This window comes from Notechis scutatus, chromosome 3 (assembly GCF_049901735.1).
Source record: "Notechis scutatus isolate UNSWTSFEM ecotype Mainland chromosome 3, rNotScu1.2, whole genome shotgun sequence".
Lineage (NCBI taxonomy): Eukaryota > Metazoa > Chordata > Lepidosauria > Squamata > Elapidae > Notechis > Notechis scutatus.
The window spans coordinates 24660887-24679169 of NC_142011.1; the positions used below are offsets into that span (position 1 = coordinate 24660887).

General features: G+C 40.3%; 1 protein-coding gene across 14 annotated transcripts in view; it reads left to right on the forward strand.

Moving 5' to 3' along the window:
- The window catches only part of ZMYND8 (zinc finger MYND-type containing 8), a 111370-nt gene that overhangs the window by 85920 nt on the left and 7167 nt on the right, over window positions 1–18283 (forward strand). For all 14 annotated transcript variants that reach the window (XM_087959314.1, XM_087959320.1, XM_087959327.1 and 11 more), the window contains 7 exons: window positions 3698–3838; window positions 4340–4492; window positions 4800–5297; window positions 11117–11485; window positions 12672–12862; window positions 16606–16686; window positions 17788–17866. In XM_087959314.1, the coding sequence (XP_087815440.1) occupies window positions 3698–3838; window positions 4340–4492; window positions 4800–5297; window positions 11117–11485; window positions 12672–12862; window positions 16606–16686; window positions 17788–17866 (1512 nt within the window). The remainder of the gene's footprint in view (window positions 1–3697; window positions 3839–4339; window positions 4493–4799; window positions 5298–11116; window positions 11486–12671; window positions 12863–16605; window positions 16687–17787; window positions 17867–18283) is intronic.

Consider the following 18283-nt stretch of genomic DNA (forward strand, 5'->3'; position numbering starts at 1 on the left):
CATTACATCTTTTCATTTGGATTCCGCAGCATATTTTCCCCCCTTAATTTTTAATAAGAGTTATCAGTATCTATGTTACCCTATTTTCTAAATATTTTTAATTGCAGAAATATTCTTATTACTCCTTGTCACCCTGCAGAATCCCCTTTTTAATTCATCAACCATTATCTCTCAAAAAACAATTTCTTTTCAACATTTTACTATTTTCGTATTTCTTTATTTCATGCTCCTGTTTCTTACTGCTTCTCCTCCCCCTCTTTCCCCCATATCTTTTCTCATTCCAGTTTATATCCCTCTCTTTCTTAATATCTTCCTTTCCCCTTTTCTGCTGGATCTTTCTGCCTTTCCCGACTTCACAGGTATTCCCCCTTTTGATTGCCTTCTTAAATCTCAACTTTTTAACCTTCCTTCTTTCCCCACTTCTTTTGTAGTGTTCTTTGTGTTAATTGTCTATTTAAAATGTCTTCTCCTTGAGTCGACTCCTCCTCCTCTGAAGCTCTTTCTTCTTGTTCTTCAATCGCCATTTCCATTTTTTCTAACACAGAGCAAAGTGATTCGCCTCTTTCCTGTAGTAATTCTCTCATATTTTTAAGTTCCATTTTTAATTCCTGAAGAGATATCATCATTACACACTCTTGTATTTTATGATTGTTAAATCCACACAAAAAAACCACTTTTACTTTCCTTCTTTCTTCTTTCAATTTTCTAAAGTTCTCAATTACTCCAGCCCAGAGTCTATACCAAAAACATCAATCAATCCCACAGTCAGTCTTTCCTTGCTTTTTTCTTTATTCTGGTTCTGCTTTCACTTTCTAAGATTCTTACTTGTTTCAATATTTCTTTAATGTTATATCCACACAAGTTCATTCAGAAACAGGATACTTTCCCTTTTGTTTGAGCTCAAGTTTTTGTCAAAAGGTGGCACTCTCCATTATACAAAGTCTTCACCTTTTCCCCCTATTTTTTTATTTAGGGTTTTTCGAAACTCAATATTCCAGCACAGTCCAGTCTCCAATTTGTAAACTTTATTATTATTATTTTTTGACAATCTTAAGTCCAGCTTTGTTTTATGCCTGTTTATTGCCAAAATATTTTAGTCCAATTTAGTTAAATCTTTAGTTCCGGCTTCTTCCTTTCCCGGTTCGAAGCCCGCTTAGCTGTCAAAAATATTTTCTTTTCTTTTTTTCCTGTTCCTTTGTAATTTCGCCGCTCACTTTTCTTAAAAATTCCATGTTACCTTAATCCCGGGGTACTTTTGTTTAGTTGTATTGCCCAGTTGTTCCGGTTCAGATGTTATCCACCTCTTTCTTCCCTCCTGCACAAATCTTAATCCAGCTGAGTCCTCCTCTTCGGGGTGGCCATTTTAAACCACTGCTGCAGTCGTCTTCGGGGAGGGGGAGACCAAGCCCAGGAGGGGAGATGCGGCTCCCCTCAACCTGGCTTGCAGCTTCCCCTTACTCCACCTCCCCTCCAAGGTAGCTTCAGCTCCTAATTGTAATGATCGGGGCTCTCCAACAAAAGAGCATGGACCATAGCCGCAGAGAGTCGCGATCTACGGTCCGTCAGCGAGGAGGCTCTGCCTTCTTCCTGCCTATATTTTTTGGATGTTCTATAAAAAGAAAATAAAAGTATTAGGAATATATGCAGTACTTATGTATATTCAAATATTCCTAGTTTAATAGTTTGTAGTGCAGTGGTCGCCCACTGGTGGGCCGCAAGAAAATCTTGGTGGGCCACAGAGAAATGTCAGCCCCAGAGCACCCCCCAAAGCAATTAATCCAGGCTGTGTAGAAACACAAGGCTGCGCCGCCCACATGGCCCACGGGAACCCTCCCCACCCACCCACTCACTCCTTACCGGGCAAACTTGCCTGCTAAATTGCTATTTTTCTTTCCCCCACCGCCCCCCGACCATCAGCTGTTCTGCTGTGCCGGGAGATGTAGATTAGCTAGGAAGCAGGAAATGGTTGGATTTCTTGCTTTCTAGCTAGTCTTTAGATCTTTGGCTCTGCTTTTAAGCACAGCCAAACCTCCCTTAGGACTGAAGGTTCTATTATTCAGTGCAGACTCATGGCAAGCAAATGTTATGTGACAGACTCAGGTAGCCTATGGCAGATAGATAGATCACTGAACGATTCTATGAGCAACTCAATCTGCCTGCCTGCTTTGCCTGATTTTGGATAAAAGTTGCTCTTTTTTAAATAAAAAATTCAATGTTTACATACATGGTGTGTTGTGAGTTAATTTTATGAGTTTGCTTGCAAGCAAATTTTATGTGACAGACTTGAGATAGCTGATGGCAGATAGGTAGATCTCTAAACGAATCTGTGATTCTGTGAGCAACTCAATCTGCTTGCCTGCTTTTTTATAATATTTACATGCAAGCCATGCGCAGCCAGTCACATGACCACAAAGCCACACCTACAAATTAGGCCATGCCCACAGAACCAGTTAGTGGTTCCTGGGATTTAAAATTATGAGTTTGGTGGTCCCTGAGGTCCAAAAGGTTAGCGACCCTGTTGTGTATGTTTTCTGGTGAAAAAAATTGACCAGCCACTTCCACAAGCAAGGTCTGTCATTCTATTATACAATGGCTTTTGCTTATGACTGCCTGGGCAGTTCTTATTAGCTTGTCTTTTCTCATCTATTGCCTTCAGATAGATTTTTCAAAGTATTATTGTTACTCTGCAGACCTGATCATTCTCCTGGTCTCTACTGTTAATTTTTTCATTGTTTCAAATTGACCATTATTTAGCCGCAATGGTTGTATTCTAATGCAACTTTAGGTTGCATTAGAGAAAATGATGTTACTCATGGCTTTGCATTTAAAGACTAAACAGCATATTGAAATGTATTTTATAACATATATTATCCTAGGCTTCTTGCTTAGCCTGATACCAAAAGAGGCAGTTAGAATATGATTTATTTTTGCCAGTCATTATATCTGAACTATCTTAATTAATGAGTAATTAAGTGGCAGCATATAAATGTTCTTGGATATTCCTTCAAAAACTAGCATGATCAGACCTTAGATGCCACTTGATGAAATACCATCAGGAAATATCAGGACCATAGGCTAGATTATTAAATGTGGCTAATTGTTAAATATAGTTCATATTTAATAAATAATTAAATATGAAATTTACTACAAGAAAAATTAGATATTTAAATAGCTAGGAAAAAAGAAGTTCACAATTTTATGTAATTCTTGATTTATATAAGCATTCCACCTATGCTCACTTTCCCCTGAATATTGGTTAAATTTTAAAAGGTGATAAGAGTTAGAATGTTTAGAAATGCGTGTTTCATTGGAAGTCTTGAAGAAATTTCTCACTACTTTTGTAACTTGCTTCTTTATTTCTTTTCTGTATAGTCCCTCAGCGAGGACCTTTTGTTGCTGTGAGATGACATTAGACCATTTAATTTTGACTCCATGGCCAACATACAAAAGAACTATATTTGCATGTTCCTTATCTATGTTTTTTATTGATTTTGCACAGGTACCTTATTGATCTTTTCCCACATGGGATAATGTGTTTGCCCTCAGTTTCAAAAGCAATTTGTGACACTGTGTAGGGAGTTACTGTTCAAAAAGTAAGGAAACAGAAGTTACACAGAGGGACTTGACCTTGATCTCTGCCTAAATAACCTCAGGTTATATTTGCAATTTATTTTATGTCAATTACATTCTTTTTCAGCTTCTCCAGCAGCAACAAGGACAGGCCAAACAGGAAGCTTGTCGGGTAGTCCCAAACCTTTCTCTCCTCAACCATCAACTCCTACACCTGCCAAGCAAGAAAGAACATCTACTCCAGGCAGCATTCTTAATCTTAATCTTGGTAAAATAAAGTTGTCCATGCAGTAATGGATATGAGATTTATATATGATAGTGATGATTAGATGATGCACCTGCTTGCAACTACTAATACTAAATTTGGGGTTGATATTATCTTGGTTTTCAGCCTAAGTGCTATAGGTGCCGCTGAAAAATTGATCAGTTTTACTTAAACATGATGGCTGAATTTATGTGAGAGCACTGATTTAAGATTGGACCAACTATATCACAATAGTATATGGAACTTTTGTATCAACTTAGCCAAGGATTGTTTGTGTATTCATTAGCATAAAGAATGTTCAGAGTGTTCATTAGATATAATCTTATACATAATTAAATGCATAATTGTTACTACTTCTCTCCTGTCCTAAAATAAGCTATTGTAAGTTTCTAACCATACTTCGCAGTAGTAATCATTAATAATAGTTAATGAATGTCATTAAATTAGTTTGTGTTTGTTTAAATTCAGTTACTTAATGGAAACATTTTTAATTTAATATTCTAGATCGTAGTAAAGCTGAAATGGATCTGAAAGAGTTGAGTGAATCAGTCCAGCAGCAATCTACACCTGTGCCACTGATTTCACCAAAACGACAAATTCGCAGCAGATTTCAGCTGAACCTGGACAAAACAATAGAGAGTTGTAAAGCACAACTAGGTATGCGTGTGCATTTGATATGCTTGATTGTACAGGCACTAAATACATTCTTTTTGCCATTACTTCATAAATACATTGCAGTATTAGCTCTGTATCCAAAGAAGCCAGGATTCAGAGTCCTTCGTGTTCTTATTTTTGAACAAGCAAATGCTACTTCCATACAATATTAAAATATGAAGGATTTTCTTTCACAGTGGGCTACTATGATTAGATCTGTTATATGCATGTTCACTGATTCACATAGCTTTATTTTTAAAATATAAGCTATTGGAAATAAATGGGGTAAAATTTTATTTCTTATGATTAGGAATCAATGAAATATCTGAAGATGTTGCAGTAGAGCATAGTGACTCAGAAGATTCTGAAAAGTCAGACTCCAGTGATAGTGAATATATCAGTGATGATGAACAGAAGTCCAAAAATGATCAGGAAGAAGAAGAAAAAGAAGGTATAAGAAGTGATAAAGAATCTTTAGTTGTGAAAAAAAAACTAAAGCCACCAACTCCAACAGAAGAAAAAGAGGAAATTAAAAGTACAAGCTCAGAAGTAGAGAAAATAAATAGCCCTGCCAAAGAGAAGGCAAATGTAGACTCTGATAAAGAGCTTTCAGAAAAGGGGAAAAGTTTGTCACATCCCACAAAGGAAAAACTAAAAACTAAAGAAGAGACCGACTCACCAACTGTGCATCTTGGTCTAGATTCTGATTCAGAAAATGAGCTAGTTATTGACCTAGGTGAAGACCAGTGTGGCCGTGAGGGACGAAAAAACAAAAAAGAAGCCAAGGAATCACCTCCTAAACAAGAAGGTAGGATCCGTTAACATTTTTTCTTGATCATGAAAATACTGAATACTATTTTCAGAGCTGTCCTGAAATGCCCTTAATGAAATATTTTTTGTATTTCTAGACTGATAAAAACAATTTATTTAAAAATGGGGCTGTTCTTCTACATTTCTGCAACTAAAACTATATGACTTTTATGTAAGACAAACTTTTATATAGTAGAAAAGAGTTGGAAAACGATGTCTTCAGGTTCAACAATATGCAAAATGCTTGAGGAATATATATTAAAAAAACTATTCCGGCAAGTTAGTACTAGTGCTGCTTTAAGGTCCATTTGTTCAGTGACTGTTCAAAGTTATGATGGCACTGAAAAAAATTATCACATGATAAAAATTCAGGCCAACCAGCCCACATTTATGGCTGTCCCTCATCCCCTAGCTCTCCCTTGTCATCTTTGCCTGCCTTCCCTTCACTGGTCTAACATCCCAGTCATGCATGGAACTCTTGGGACTTGCCACCCTGTGGCTCTGGGGTTGCTTGCACCCTGACCCACTATTGCTGCACTTGTGCTGTGCCTGTATAGTTGGACCACACCTTGTTGGCGAACTGCACCCTCCTCTTTCTGGCAACAGCCATGCCCTGCCACATCTTGCCAGCCAACTCTACCCCAATCCCATAGTGCTGTGCTGACCATTCACACACTTTCCTCCTGTCCTTTTGTGCTCACATGGCATATTGTCTGCCACCCTTGAATCCATTGCTTCCTTTGTCTAAGCAGCAGCCCTCCCCACCCGTGCCTTGCCATCCATCTGCATACCTAACTTTAGTTCCACTGCACTCTCGCTACACACCATCCATCAGTCCTGCTGTGCTTGCATTGCATCTTGCCAGAAACTTGTGCACCCACCCATACCTCGCCAGGCCCCCATGCACCCTCACTGGGCTGCAGCCACTTAGCTGCCTACCAACCTCCTTATAAATCACCTGGGACTTGCACCTTCTTGCCAGTTTCCACATTGACTTTGCTTTTTGGAAGCTGGCAGGAAGTTGCAAGGAGGTCTTCACTCCACAATATGTGATCATATCATCAAAAACAGCAATGGGAACTTATATGCTGTTGTTACAGAATTTGCCATCTCTTATAAATGTGGTCATAATGTTGTACTTTACAACTACATAACTTAGCAATGTAAATTCCAATCCCAGTTACCGTAGTTAACAATGGACTATCTGTGTAGGAAAAGGAAAAGAAAAAAAAAGCATGAGAGAGGGGAATAATGTGAAAAGGGAAATAGGCCAATTGGGTGAAGTGGTGTAGAACACCTAATTGTATTGTAGTAGTCAACAAATGGGCATGATTAAGAAACTACAAACTGTTCCTCCTGTGGCTTGTTTAGGATGTTATTCAAATAAGCAACTCTGGCTTATTTCTCAGAATGAGTCAGGAAAAGAACTGGAGTCATTAAAACCAAATATATGCAGAGGGTTAAGAAAATAAATTACATCAGTTTCACAATATTGCAATACAGTAGTGGGACTTAGGTCAGTTTGGATTCCAAGTCAGAAAAAAATTCCCATATTCTCAATTGACATTCTCATGGCTTAAAAAATACTTACAAAACCAAAAAATTGGAAAAGGTCCAAATAATCATTTTATGAGTTCAGAGCAGGTTCGCCAATTACTGGTCTCTTGCCCAGTAAGGCAAGAGCAAGTATCACAAAGCTGTATAAATGTTACATAGTAAAGTAATCAAGGACAGTTTGTATGCACAGAAAATCCTAAATAAAGAACTTTTTAAAAACTAATTATTAAAGAAAATTGCCACAAGCACAGGGTATCTTTCATGATTTCAAAACATTTCAAACACATCATTGGAAATATAACATAGCATTTCTTTGAAACGTCTTTGAAATTGAGTTGAGGCCCTAATTGTTATTCTGTCAAGCTGATCCTGCTTTTACAGAAGGAAGAATTAGAGAAGTATGGCAATATATATCCTTGACTCTTGCCTCCTCTTAACAAGGCATGAACTCTGGCCATTTATCCCCTGACTAGCACAATATGTGAGAGGTACAGAAAAGTACACCTAAAGAAACATATAGTAGTGCTATCCCTAAAATAAGTAAATATACATATTGATTCAAACAGAGTCCTTATTCCAACCCACCACAGCCACAAATGTCAGTTCTATTTAAATCCACTTTTTAGTGAAGAAATATTTTTTTAAAAATTGAAAGGGAGTGGTTAGTAGAATGGGATCTTCTAAGCATCTGATTTTCTTTAAACAAGATTGCAAGGGAGAAATCTATTTGCTTGGAGATTGGTAGATAGGCCCATGGATTCAGTTATGCAGTTTGAACATGTAGAGCTCAAACTATCTACTTTATTATTCTGTATACCAATTTCACAGGAATCTTCCCAGACTAGCAGATTTGCCTGAGAAAGACTAGATAAAGCTCAAAGCCTGTGTGTGTGTGTGTGTGTGTGTGTGTGTGTGTATGTGTGTGTGTGTGTGACCTTGCCTCTTGTGTTTACATGAAGAATCCACACCTGTGATAGTTATTTGGCATATGTTAGCAGGGAACTCTGACTGTTATAATCCCAATAGTGTCAAGGAAGTATTGATTGTGTTTTATAAATTACCTACCATAAGTAGAATAGAATAGAATTGGAATATTTTTCATGATTATCCTTCAGCTATGCTCATTTTTTCTAAGACATTTTTGAAATTACATTTTCTTAAAATTTAAGAAGCGTAAAAAGGATATTATAATTGGTGTAGTGGTTGGTCTAGAAACGAAGAGGCTGTGCATTCTAATCCTGCCTTAAGCATGAAAAACTGGATAGTGACTTTTGGCCAGCCATTCTCTCAGTCCAACCCATTTCACCAGATTGTTATTGTGGGGAAAAGAATGATGTTTACCACCTAGAGTTAATTAAAACTAAGAAAGGTAGTTAAAAGAATCTTTAAAGAATTGCACTTCATTTTTATTCAGCCATATCACACTACTGACTTATACTCAGTTTGTGATTAAGTGTAATTGCAAGATTTCTTTCACCTATGTTGCCTATTCTGCATTCAATTTCTTTTCTTATGTGAAAACCTTGAAATTATTTCTGTTAAATTTAACTCAAACTTGTAATTGGTATGGCTATTTTAAAGTTCTGAAGACATTAAAATTAAGAAATCTGTGTCACCTTCCATAGGAATTTTCATCTGCAGGAAATATCCTAGCACTTATATCTTAATAGTTAAGCTTCAGAGGAAACATTCAAAACACCTAGGAGTTATTTCTTAGGAGAATTAAAAGTTAAGAAAAGAATAGATATATGAACCCCTGCTCAAAGACACAAATGAAACATAACATATGGTATATAGAATACTGTGTTTCTCCTAAAACAAGACCCACCCCAAAAAGAAGGCCCAGCACTGTTTTGTGCACATGCGTTAAAATTAAGCTCTACCCCCAACATTGGCTGAATTTAAGAGCATGCGTGGCTTGTCCCCACCATTTTCTCATGTCGCTTGCAGTGAGGACAACATGAGGTGAGAAGGCAAGGGGGGAATGGACGGAGTGGGGAACTTTACCCAAGTGCCTCGCCTGTCCACCAGGCCGCTTCTTTCCTGGCCGAAAAGAGCAACCCATGCGCCTTGCGCACCCTTGCCTACCTGTAATGGTCACTCCAGCTATCGGTAGCCATCCACCCAAAAAAGCCTGCCATTGTCCACCCCGGCAAACCTGGCCACCGGGCCACTTCTTTTGCAGATGAAGAATGTTTGGGCGAGTGATGTGCCCCATGCTGCCTGAAGTACGTTTTGCAAAAGGTCTTCCTTGCTGTGCTGGGCTACATTGGTGGGGACAAACATAAACACTCAAAAAACGGTATGTACTTCAGGCGGCATTGAGCTTGACACCCCTGGTTTAAAGGGTTCCCCTGGTTCTCCTTTGTCAGCCCTGGAGCCATTTTCCTCTGGCCCCTCCAGGGCTGCCACAGCAGAAATGAGTCAAGCCGTGGGAATGAGAGGGAGGAGGTAGAGATAGCTGGGGACTGTAAAATAAAATTCTTTCCTTTGAGAATGAAGGAGTTTCCCACCAGGTGCGAAGAGGTGGGATCTGAGACCTGATTGGACCATGTGATGGATTGCATGGGCAGGGAAAGGAAAACTGTACTTTTGACTAGGGGGAAATCTGAGGGGGAATTAGAGTCGGGTTTCCCCAGATTTGCCAATATGACGTGTCTAATAAACCTATACTTTGAGGAATATGCCTGCCTTGGAGTCTTGGGTGTGTTACTTTGAACCCTGACACTCATATTGCTTGATAACTGCAGTTGGGACCAGCAACTTGGTTAGTAAGTGATACATTTGTTAAATAAGACATAAACCCTGATGGACTTACAGTCTCATTTGCCCCCTGCTCGTTAAGCAGTTCACTTACACTTGTTAAGCAAGACATCACATGATGCAACTTACGTTTTTACTGCCTACTTCATTGACTGCTTGTCAGAAGCTGACTGTGAAATTTGTAAATGGTGACCACAAGACACGGCAACTTTTGTAAATGCCCACAGGTTGCAAAACACCCGAATTTCAATTACATAACCTTGGGGTGAGTTCCAGTCATAAAGTTACTTTTACAGAGCCATTGGAACTTCAAATGGTCACTAAACAGGGCATCATTAAGTCAGAATAATTTATACATATTATGTAAGGGTGATTCAGAAACAGCTATTTCATTATTCTTTAATAAAGGATTAATAGATCTTATTAATTTGTGTGCTACCTGCCGAATGACTCTTTATTTGGGCTAAAGCAGCTATTGTTTCTTACTCAATTATCTTTATTTAAATATTATCAAAAATTTGATATTTTTTCTTAGTTTATATTTGGTGACCATTCAAAATTACAATAACACTGAAAAAAGTGACTTATGACCATTTTCACATTTACGACCATTGCAGCATTCACACAATCAAAATTCAGATGCTTGGCAAGCGGTTCATATTTATGGCAGTTGCAGTGTTCTGGGGTCATGTAATTCACTTTTGTGACCTGACAAGTAGAGTCAATGGGGAATCCAGATTCACTTTACTAACTTAACAAATGCAATGATTCACTTAACAACTGTGGCAAGAAAAATTGTAAAAATGGGCAAACTCACTTAACAAATGTTTCACTTAGCAACATGAATTTTGGGTGCAATTGTCATAATTCGAGGACTACATGTAGAAGATGCATAGTATTATGTCAATTTAGATATAAGTTCTCTTGCACGATCCAATCTGGATCGGTCACTGAGTATACATTAAATTGTAATAGCTTTGAAATTACTATTTGGTAGTATGTCCCTATTGGTATCACTATCTGCACTGGTGAAGTGATGTATAAAGAAGTTTAATATTTCATTTGGTAGTTTGTTCTTGAAACTTACTATCCTGAGAAGGCAAAAATTGAAAATATTTCAGTTTTACTGTTTCAAAATTTGAAGATTTCAGACTCTGATACCATGGATGAATATCATAATACCATGATGAAGAATATTAAAAGCAGGACATATGTATAATACAAGAGAGTAAAAATGACAGGAGAGTATAGGAGTGAAATGCCAAAACAAAAAGTTGAAACTCTCTAAGCAAATTTATATACAGCTATTTATTTTCATTTAATCATACTTGTAGGTGAAACAAATGTTTTTGTAAAGTCTTGTAAATTTCTTTCTAAATTTAAAACAGTAGCTTTCCACTTAATAACAAATGGTTAGGAATCAGTGTTTTATCATATTCCCTTATAACACTGAATTTCCAATAAATCTTTGTTCTTGTTTTTTTTTACCTGGTTAAGCTGCAGCTAAAACCCCAGTTCCTTCAAGTGTCAACAGTCAGCCTCCAGTTGAAACTCAGGTGCTTACTCGATCAGCATCCCAGACACCCCCAGCCGGTGTTACAGCTACAACAAGCGCTGCTTCTGCTGTCAGCACTCCAGCGGCAGCTACTGGAAGTCCTATAAAGAAACAGAGACCTCTCCTACCAAAGGAAACGGTCCCAGCTGTGCAGCGGGTAGTGTGGAATTCTTCAAACAAATTTCAGACTTCTTCCCAGAAATGGCATATGCAGAAGGTACAAAGGCAGCAGCAACAAAATCAGCAGCAGCAACAGCAGCAGCCTCAGTCTTCCCAAGGAACAAGATACCAGACAAGACAGGCAGTGAAAGGTATTCCCCACCTTTCCTAATGTCTGCTCATTGCAATATGTTCACAGTAGTTGTGCCCAGACCTCAAATATGAATTGCACAAAAATGAGGAGATCATCAAACATTCCACCACTATATATAGTAAGAAACCTTTCAGTTGGAATATGAATTGTCCAGTCCTTTTATCGATGATTTAATTAACCGAGTACATGTAACATAAAAATAATATGAGAACATAGGCTATCATGATAATAACACTGTGGTTAGTGATAAGTTGAATCTAGATCAGGGGCGTCAAACTCGCGTCATCACAGCAGTGTCACATGACATATCGTGACTTTTCCCCCTTCGCTAAACCAGTGTGGGCTTGGCCAGTGTGTGATGCATTCGGCCTGCAGGCAGTGAGTTTGACAACCCTGAACTAGATAAAAGGAAAACCACCTCTAAAATATGAAAATATTTTGGAACCAGCAGGTGCTTCCCTTCTGCAGGATGAAGTGGTTATTTTTGCTGACCATCCTTTCTTCACAAGTGATTCCTGAGCCCTTCACAGCTATATTTTTGTGTGTGGGGGGGTGGGAGATTGCAGGAGAAAGGGAAAATTGAATCTGTCTCCTTGATTGTGGGCTGAACTCTCTTTAAATAAGCCTTTTCTGAGTTAATATCATATATTAAGGAACAGTTATAATTGTATTTGTACCAGCAGTTTGTCAGATAATTTGAACACTTATGATATACTAGTATATATTATTATATATATAGTATATAATAAAACAAATTTATTTAAATCTATTTAATATCGGCTGTATTTTGTTTTAAGAATTTTAAATATTGCAGTCTTTGGAACTACCACTACTTCTTTTCCACTACCACTTTGGTTTACACTCAAACCTTTTGAATGATTTTGTAATGTTCTAGTTGGTCCTAATAAACATAATGCCTTATTAATTGGTGAATACTTACAGGGCATTTTATGGCTGATAAAATCATCATGTGTACTCACTAAAGTATGTCTTATGTTCCTGTCTTATCTTAAGGCTTGTCTTATCTGTTAATAACATCATTCACAGATTAAAATTGTATATTGTTCTAGTAACTAAGCTGAAAAACTATGAAATAATTTTTATTTCAGAGGTGGCCTGTTTTTAATTTTTTAAATGCCTTGAAATATATAGTAACTCATTTTCAGATTTGTTTTGTATTCTAGCTGTACAGCAAAAAGAAATTACTCAGAGTACTTCAACGTCAACTATCACCCTGGTTACAAGTACTCAGCCTGTTTCTATAGTAACCAGTTCTGGATCAGCAAATACACTTTCATCTTCAGTTAATACAGACTTGCCAATAGCAACAGCTTCAGCAGATGTGGCTGCAGATATTGCTAAGTATACTAGTAAAGTAAGCTTTTTAAAAAAGTGTTATTTAATGCTTGATTTCAGTTAATGCATTTTAACATGTACAGAGGGTTCATCATTCCTTTGTTATTTTCACCATTCTCATGAATAGGATTAACATTTGAGCTCACAGAAGAACATAACAGCAACATTTTAGGTTGACTCCCTCATATATACACAAAAGATGTGTAATTTTTTTACTGTTTTGTGTTTTTTGGATAAGAATAGAAGGGGGGAATATTAGCCAAAATATTGCGGGTTGGACACCAATATATTTTTTTTCTGCAGAACCTGGCCAACCTTCTTTAGTGTGAGAAACTAAACAGGGTTAGGCACGATTAGTAATTGGATTGGAGATATCAGGGATGTAGGCTATACTAAGAAATTACCAGACAAACAAACAAGGGATTCTATATTGTTGTTGAAAATAACTACCGTATATACTCGAGTATAAGTCGACCCGAATATAAGCTGAGGCACCTAATTTTACACAAAAAACTGGGAAAACTTATTGACTCGAGTATAAGCCAAGGGTGGGAAATGCAGCAGCTACTGGTAAATTTCAAAAATAAAAATAATTAATTTGGGAAACGATCTCACTATCATGAAAGGTTTAATTGATTCACTAACCCAAAAGAAGAAGATGATGATGACAGCGGGAGGCAGGAGTCACTCTCTTCCACTCCCTCGGAGGCCCCCTGAGTCAGGAGTCGCTACCGCCGGCGCGGCCCCAGTCCCGCGTCGCCTCGGGAAGGGAAAGGCAAAAAGGAAGAGCCACGGCAGCGCTTTGCAACAGCGGCAGCGGCACCGGAGGCTCAGGCTCAGCGGCTCCTGGTTTTGCCCCACCCTTCCCAAGGCAACGCGGGACCGGAGCCGCACTGGCGGCAGCAACTCCCGACAGCCCCAGCCGGACACCTGAGCAGAGATGTAGGGAGAAGGCAAAAGTGACAGAACATCCTTCAGGGGAAACTGAGGGGGAGACTCATCCTTGGTCCAGATGAGCCCCCTTCCCCGCCCCTAAGGAAGCAGAGGCAGCCAGCAAGGGCAGGCAAGCCCCGCTTCACAGACTCCGTCCGTCCTCACTCCCACCCACCTACCCACCCAAAGCCACAAAGTCTCCCAATCGCGCAGCCCAGAATCGCCCTCCCCTCAGGGGGCAGCAACGACGCCCGTTTTTCCCGAGACAAGAAGCTCCGCCGTGCAATGAAAGCGCCCTGGCTCTAGGCTCGCGGGCTCAGAAAACAACGCGAGCCGAGGTCGCTTCGGCTCCGCTCGGCTTCTCCAACATCCGGCACCGCCCTGTTCTATGTGCCGGGCCCGGCAAGTCCGAGCAGCCAGCGCGTGGAGCAGGACGGCGCCGGAGATCGTTGGCTGCCTCTTTCGCAGCACGGGAGGCCTCCCGGCTGGCCAGCTGCTCTCCTCCTCCTCTGCCTGTTTGTTCTGTGTGACCGAGGAGGAGGAGACCGGCCGGCTGGTTGGGGGAGGCTTTCTGCGCCGAGGGAGGCGGCTGCTGGTGTCCGGCTTTGCTCCGCTTCTCCGGCGCGGCCCTGTTCTTTACTTGGCAAAGCGCTTTCCCTTCCCGAGGTGACGCGGGACTGGGGCCGCACCGGCGGCAGCAACTCCCGACAGCCCCAGCCGGACACCTGAGCGGAGCCCGGGCAGAACTGCCTGTTGCCGTTGCGGGCGCCCGGCTGCCCAAGTAAAGAACAGGGCCGCGCCGGAGAAGCGGAGCAAAGCCGGACACCAGCAGCCGCCTCCCTCGGCGCAGAAAGCCTCCCCCAACCAGCCGGCTGGTCTCCTCCTCCTCGGTCACACAGAACAAACAGGCAGAGAAGGAGGAGAGCACTGGCCAGCCGGGGGAGGCCTCCCGTGCTGCGAAAGAGGCAGCCAACGATCTCCGGCGCCGTCCTGCTCCACGCGCTGGCTGCTCGGACTTGCCGGGCCCGGCACATAGAACAGGGCGGTGCCGGATGTTGGAGAAGCCGAGCGGAGCCGAGCGACCTCGGCTCGCGTTGTTTTCTGAGCCCGTGAGCCTAGAGCCAGGGCGCTTTCATTGCACGGCGGAGCTTCTTGTCTCGGGAAAAACCGGGCGTCGTTGCTGCCCCCTGAGGGGAGGGCGATTCTGGGCTGCGCGATTGGGGGACTTCGTGGCTTTGGGTGGGAGCGAGGACGGACAGAGTCTGTGAAGTGGGGCTTGCCTGCCCTTGCTGGCTGCCTCTGCTTCCTTAGGGGCGGGGAAGGGGGCTCATCTGGACCAAGGGTGAGTCTCCCCCTCAGTTTCTCCTGAAGCATCTTCCGTCGCTTTTGCCTTCTCCCTACATCTTCCCTCTGTTAAAATTCCCCCCCCCCACACACACACACACTTATTTTCGGGCGGATAGATTTTGTGTCTGAGAATTCTCACATGACGGTGGGTCTTTCCCCCCCCCTTAAAACAGTTAAAAAAAGAAAAAACAATATATCCTCATGCAAGAACTTTTCTGCTTCCGATTACCCCCATGCTTAAAAGTTGCAAAGGAAACACGGAAGCAGGGAAGCGCCTGCCCAGCTCCGGAGCTCCACACCATTTTTTTTCCAGAGGGGAATCTGACTCGAGTATAAGCCGAGGGGGGGTTTCAGCACAAGAAAATGGGCTGAAAAACTCAGCTTATACTCGAGTATATATGGTATATGGACACATCTGTAAAGTCACCAGGAGCCAATTTTGTTTTGAATAAATCCTTATTCTCCCTATAAATCTATCTAGTCTGGGTGTGACATTAGAAGATGGATGGAGGATTTATTTTATGGTCAAAGATCCATAAAACTACATTACAACAGTGGACAGGGCCAGACATGGCAGGCCTCCTTCCCTGGTTAATTTGCCTAGAGCAGACACAGATCCTTTCTACTTCCCCTCCATCTCATTTACTTAATATGTACACACACACACACACACACTTTAACTCACCTTCTCTGCCAGTGCATACTTATCTCTCTGAGACAAATAATCTGTTATTGTGAAAATTTAAACTGGTCCCCATAGAGTTTAGTGGAACTATGTCAAATTTCCCTTGGTTATGTCCTTCCTAGGAACCTACTAATTTTAATGTTCAAGGCTAATTCTAAGTCTTATTGCAGAACCGATAGGTATCTTTCATAGAGTTTCTATTATAGTATTGAGGACAAAAGGTTTAGAATGCAAAGTGAACAATAATCCCCAAAATATCTAGGTTCTTCACTGGAAGAACAAGACAAAATCAAATAATGTTATAGTCTTCCCTCTGATCTGGGCTATATATTACCTACTTTAATATAAAAGGCATGATACCCAGATACAGATTTTAAAGCAGAGATTACAGGGTCTACTTTTGCCAATTCTTCTCTCTAGTTTTTTGAACAGAAGTTAAGGCACAATGCCAGATGGTTTCCTATAGAATACATTGCTAGGTAGCTGCTGGAGATAGAGCTGCTGCTTTTGTTTGTCAGGTGAAAGCAATGGTAAGCTTGGAAGTGAGGAGAATCCTGCCTAAACAAATATTTATGCTTTAAATTTGGGGATGGGAATACATTCATTGCTCTTCATCAGGCTCATTTGCTTGGGAGTAGCATTTAACTCTGGAACGGCAAATTATTGTAAAGTATGAAACCCATAATAACCATTTTATATTCCAGTATAATCCTTTTCACAGTATCTGGTATAAACAAAACTGAAGGAGTTCTTCCCAGTAAATAAATGTTTAATTCTGTATTTTTTCTTTTAAACAGATGATGGATGCTATAAAAGGAACAATGACTGAAATATATAATGACCTTTCGAAAAATACTACTGGAAGCACAATTGCTGAGGTTAGTATTCTTTACTATCTACATGGGGCTGCCCTTGAATGCCATCTAGAAGCTACAACTGATCAAAAAGGCAGTGACTTGAATAGTGATGTATGCCACTTATTATTCCTATGTGATACTCCTACTATCAGAACTGTTATATTATTAGTTACTTTCCACATTCAGTTCAAGGTCCTGGATGTCACTTATAAAACCCTACATGACTTGTGACCTCGATGTCTTTGGAACCTCTATTTCCAATGGTTTCTGTTCATCTAATTAGATCTAGTAGACTGGACTCTCTTTGGGCACCTCAGAGGTTCTAAAGAAGAGAGCACCCCTCTTCTTTAGAATAGTATTGCCCCTCTTCCTCCCTGACATTAGATTGGCTCTCTCCCTGTTAGCTGTCTGGAAAGCTATTAAAATCTGGTTATAGTGTGGAATTGTGACAAATGGTGACACACCCAGCTATGGTATGTGTTTGGAGTTTGATATTTGTCTAGCATGAAGTGTGTTGTAATTCTTATGTTTTTGTTGTATATTTTGATATATTGTTCTTAGTTCTCTCGCTAGATATTATTTTTCAAGCTGCTCTTTGGAGCTGCATTTAAACAGTAGCTAAAAAACTTATCCTTAAAATATAATGTTAGTGTTAAATTGGGAGTATACACCAATGGCTTGAGGACCATTGACAGTTCCTAAAAGTGTTGCTTATAATCTCTAGACTCTCTCTTCAAAAATTGGTATCAATACAATTTTAATGTGACAGAAAGGGAGATACTTAAATATATGGGGAGCAGTCATATTAATTGAATAGTCCATTGTGAGTACTTAATTTGGCTTCCTCCACTTGGGACTGTAGGCCTTGGCATATAACTGGTTATTATATTTGGTTTTATAGAGAGCTATCTTTAACCATTCAGAAAATTCAGTTTAAAAGGCCACAGCTTGGTAGTGACAAGTTCAGCTTAGTTTGTGCATATAATGCCTCTGCTGCAGGAGCTACACTGGCCTTCTCTTGCAGAACCCCACTCAGTAACAAATGTGGGGATAGAGGAGAAAGAAGGATTTCATTCTATTTTGACTGACATTCTTGTTGTTATTGTATTTTTAATATTTCAGATTCGTCGTCTGAGAATTGAAATTGAAAAGCTTCAGTGGTTACATCAGCAAGAGCTCTCAGAAATGAAACATAATCTGGGTATAAAAATAACATTTTTGTTAAATATTTTTGTGGTTCATTGCCCAGTATGTAAAGAAACATCTGTGCTGATCATATATATAATCTGTGCTTTTCATATACACTGCTCAAAAAAATAAAGGGAACACAAAAATAAGACATTGGCATTGGTGGATGGAGCGAGACATGATGTCCCAGATGTGCTCAATTGGATTCAGGTCTGGGGAATGGGTGGGCCAGTCCATAGTATCAATGCCTTCGTCTTGCAGGAACTGCTGACACACTCCAGCCACATGAGGTCTAGCATTGTCGTGCATTAGGAGGAACCCAGGGCCAACCGTACCATCATATGGTCTCACAAGGGGTCTGAGGATCTCATCTTGGTACCTAATGGCAGTCAGGCTACCTCTGGCGAGCACATGGAGGGCTGTGCGGCCC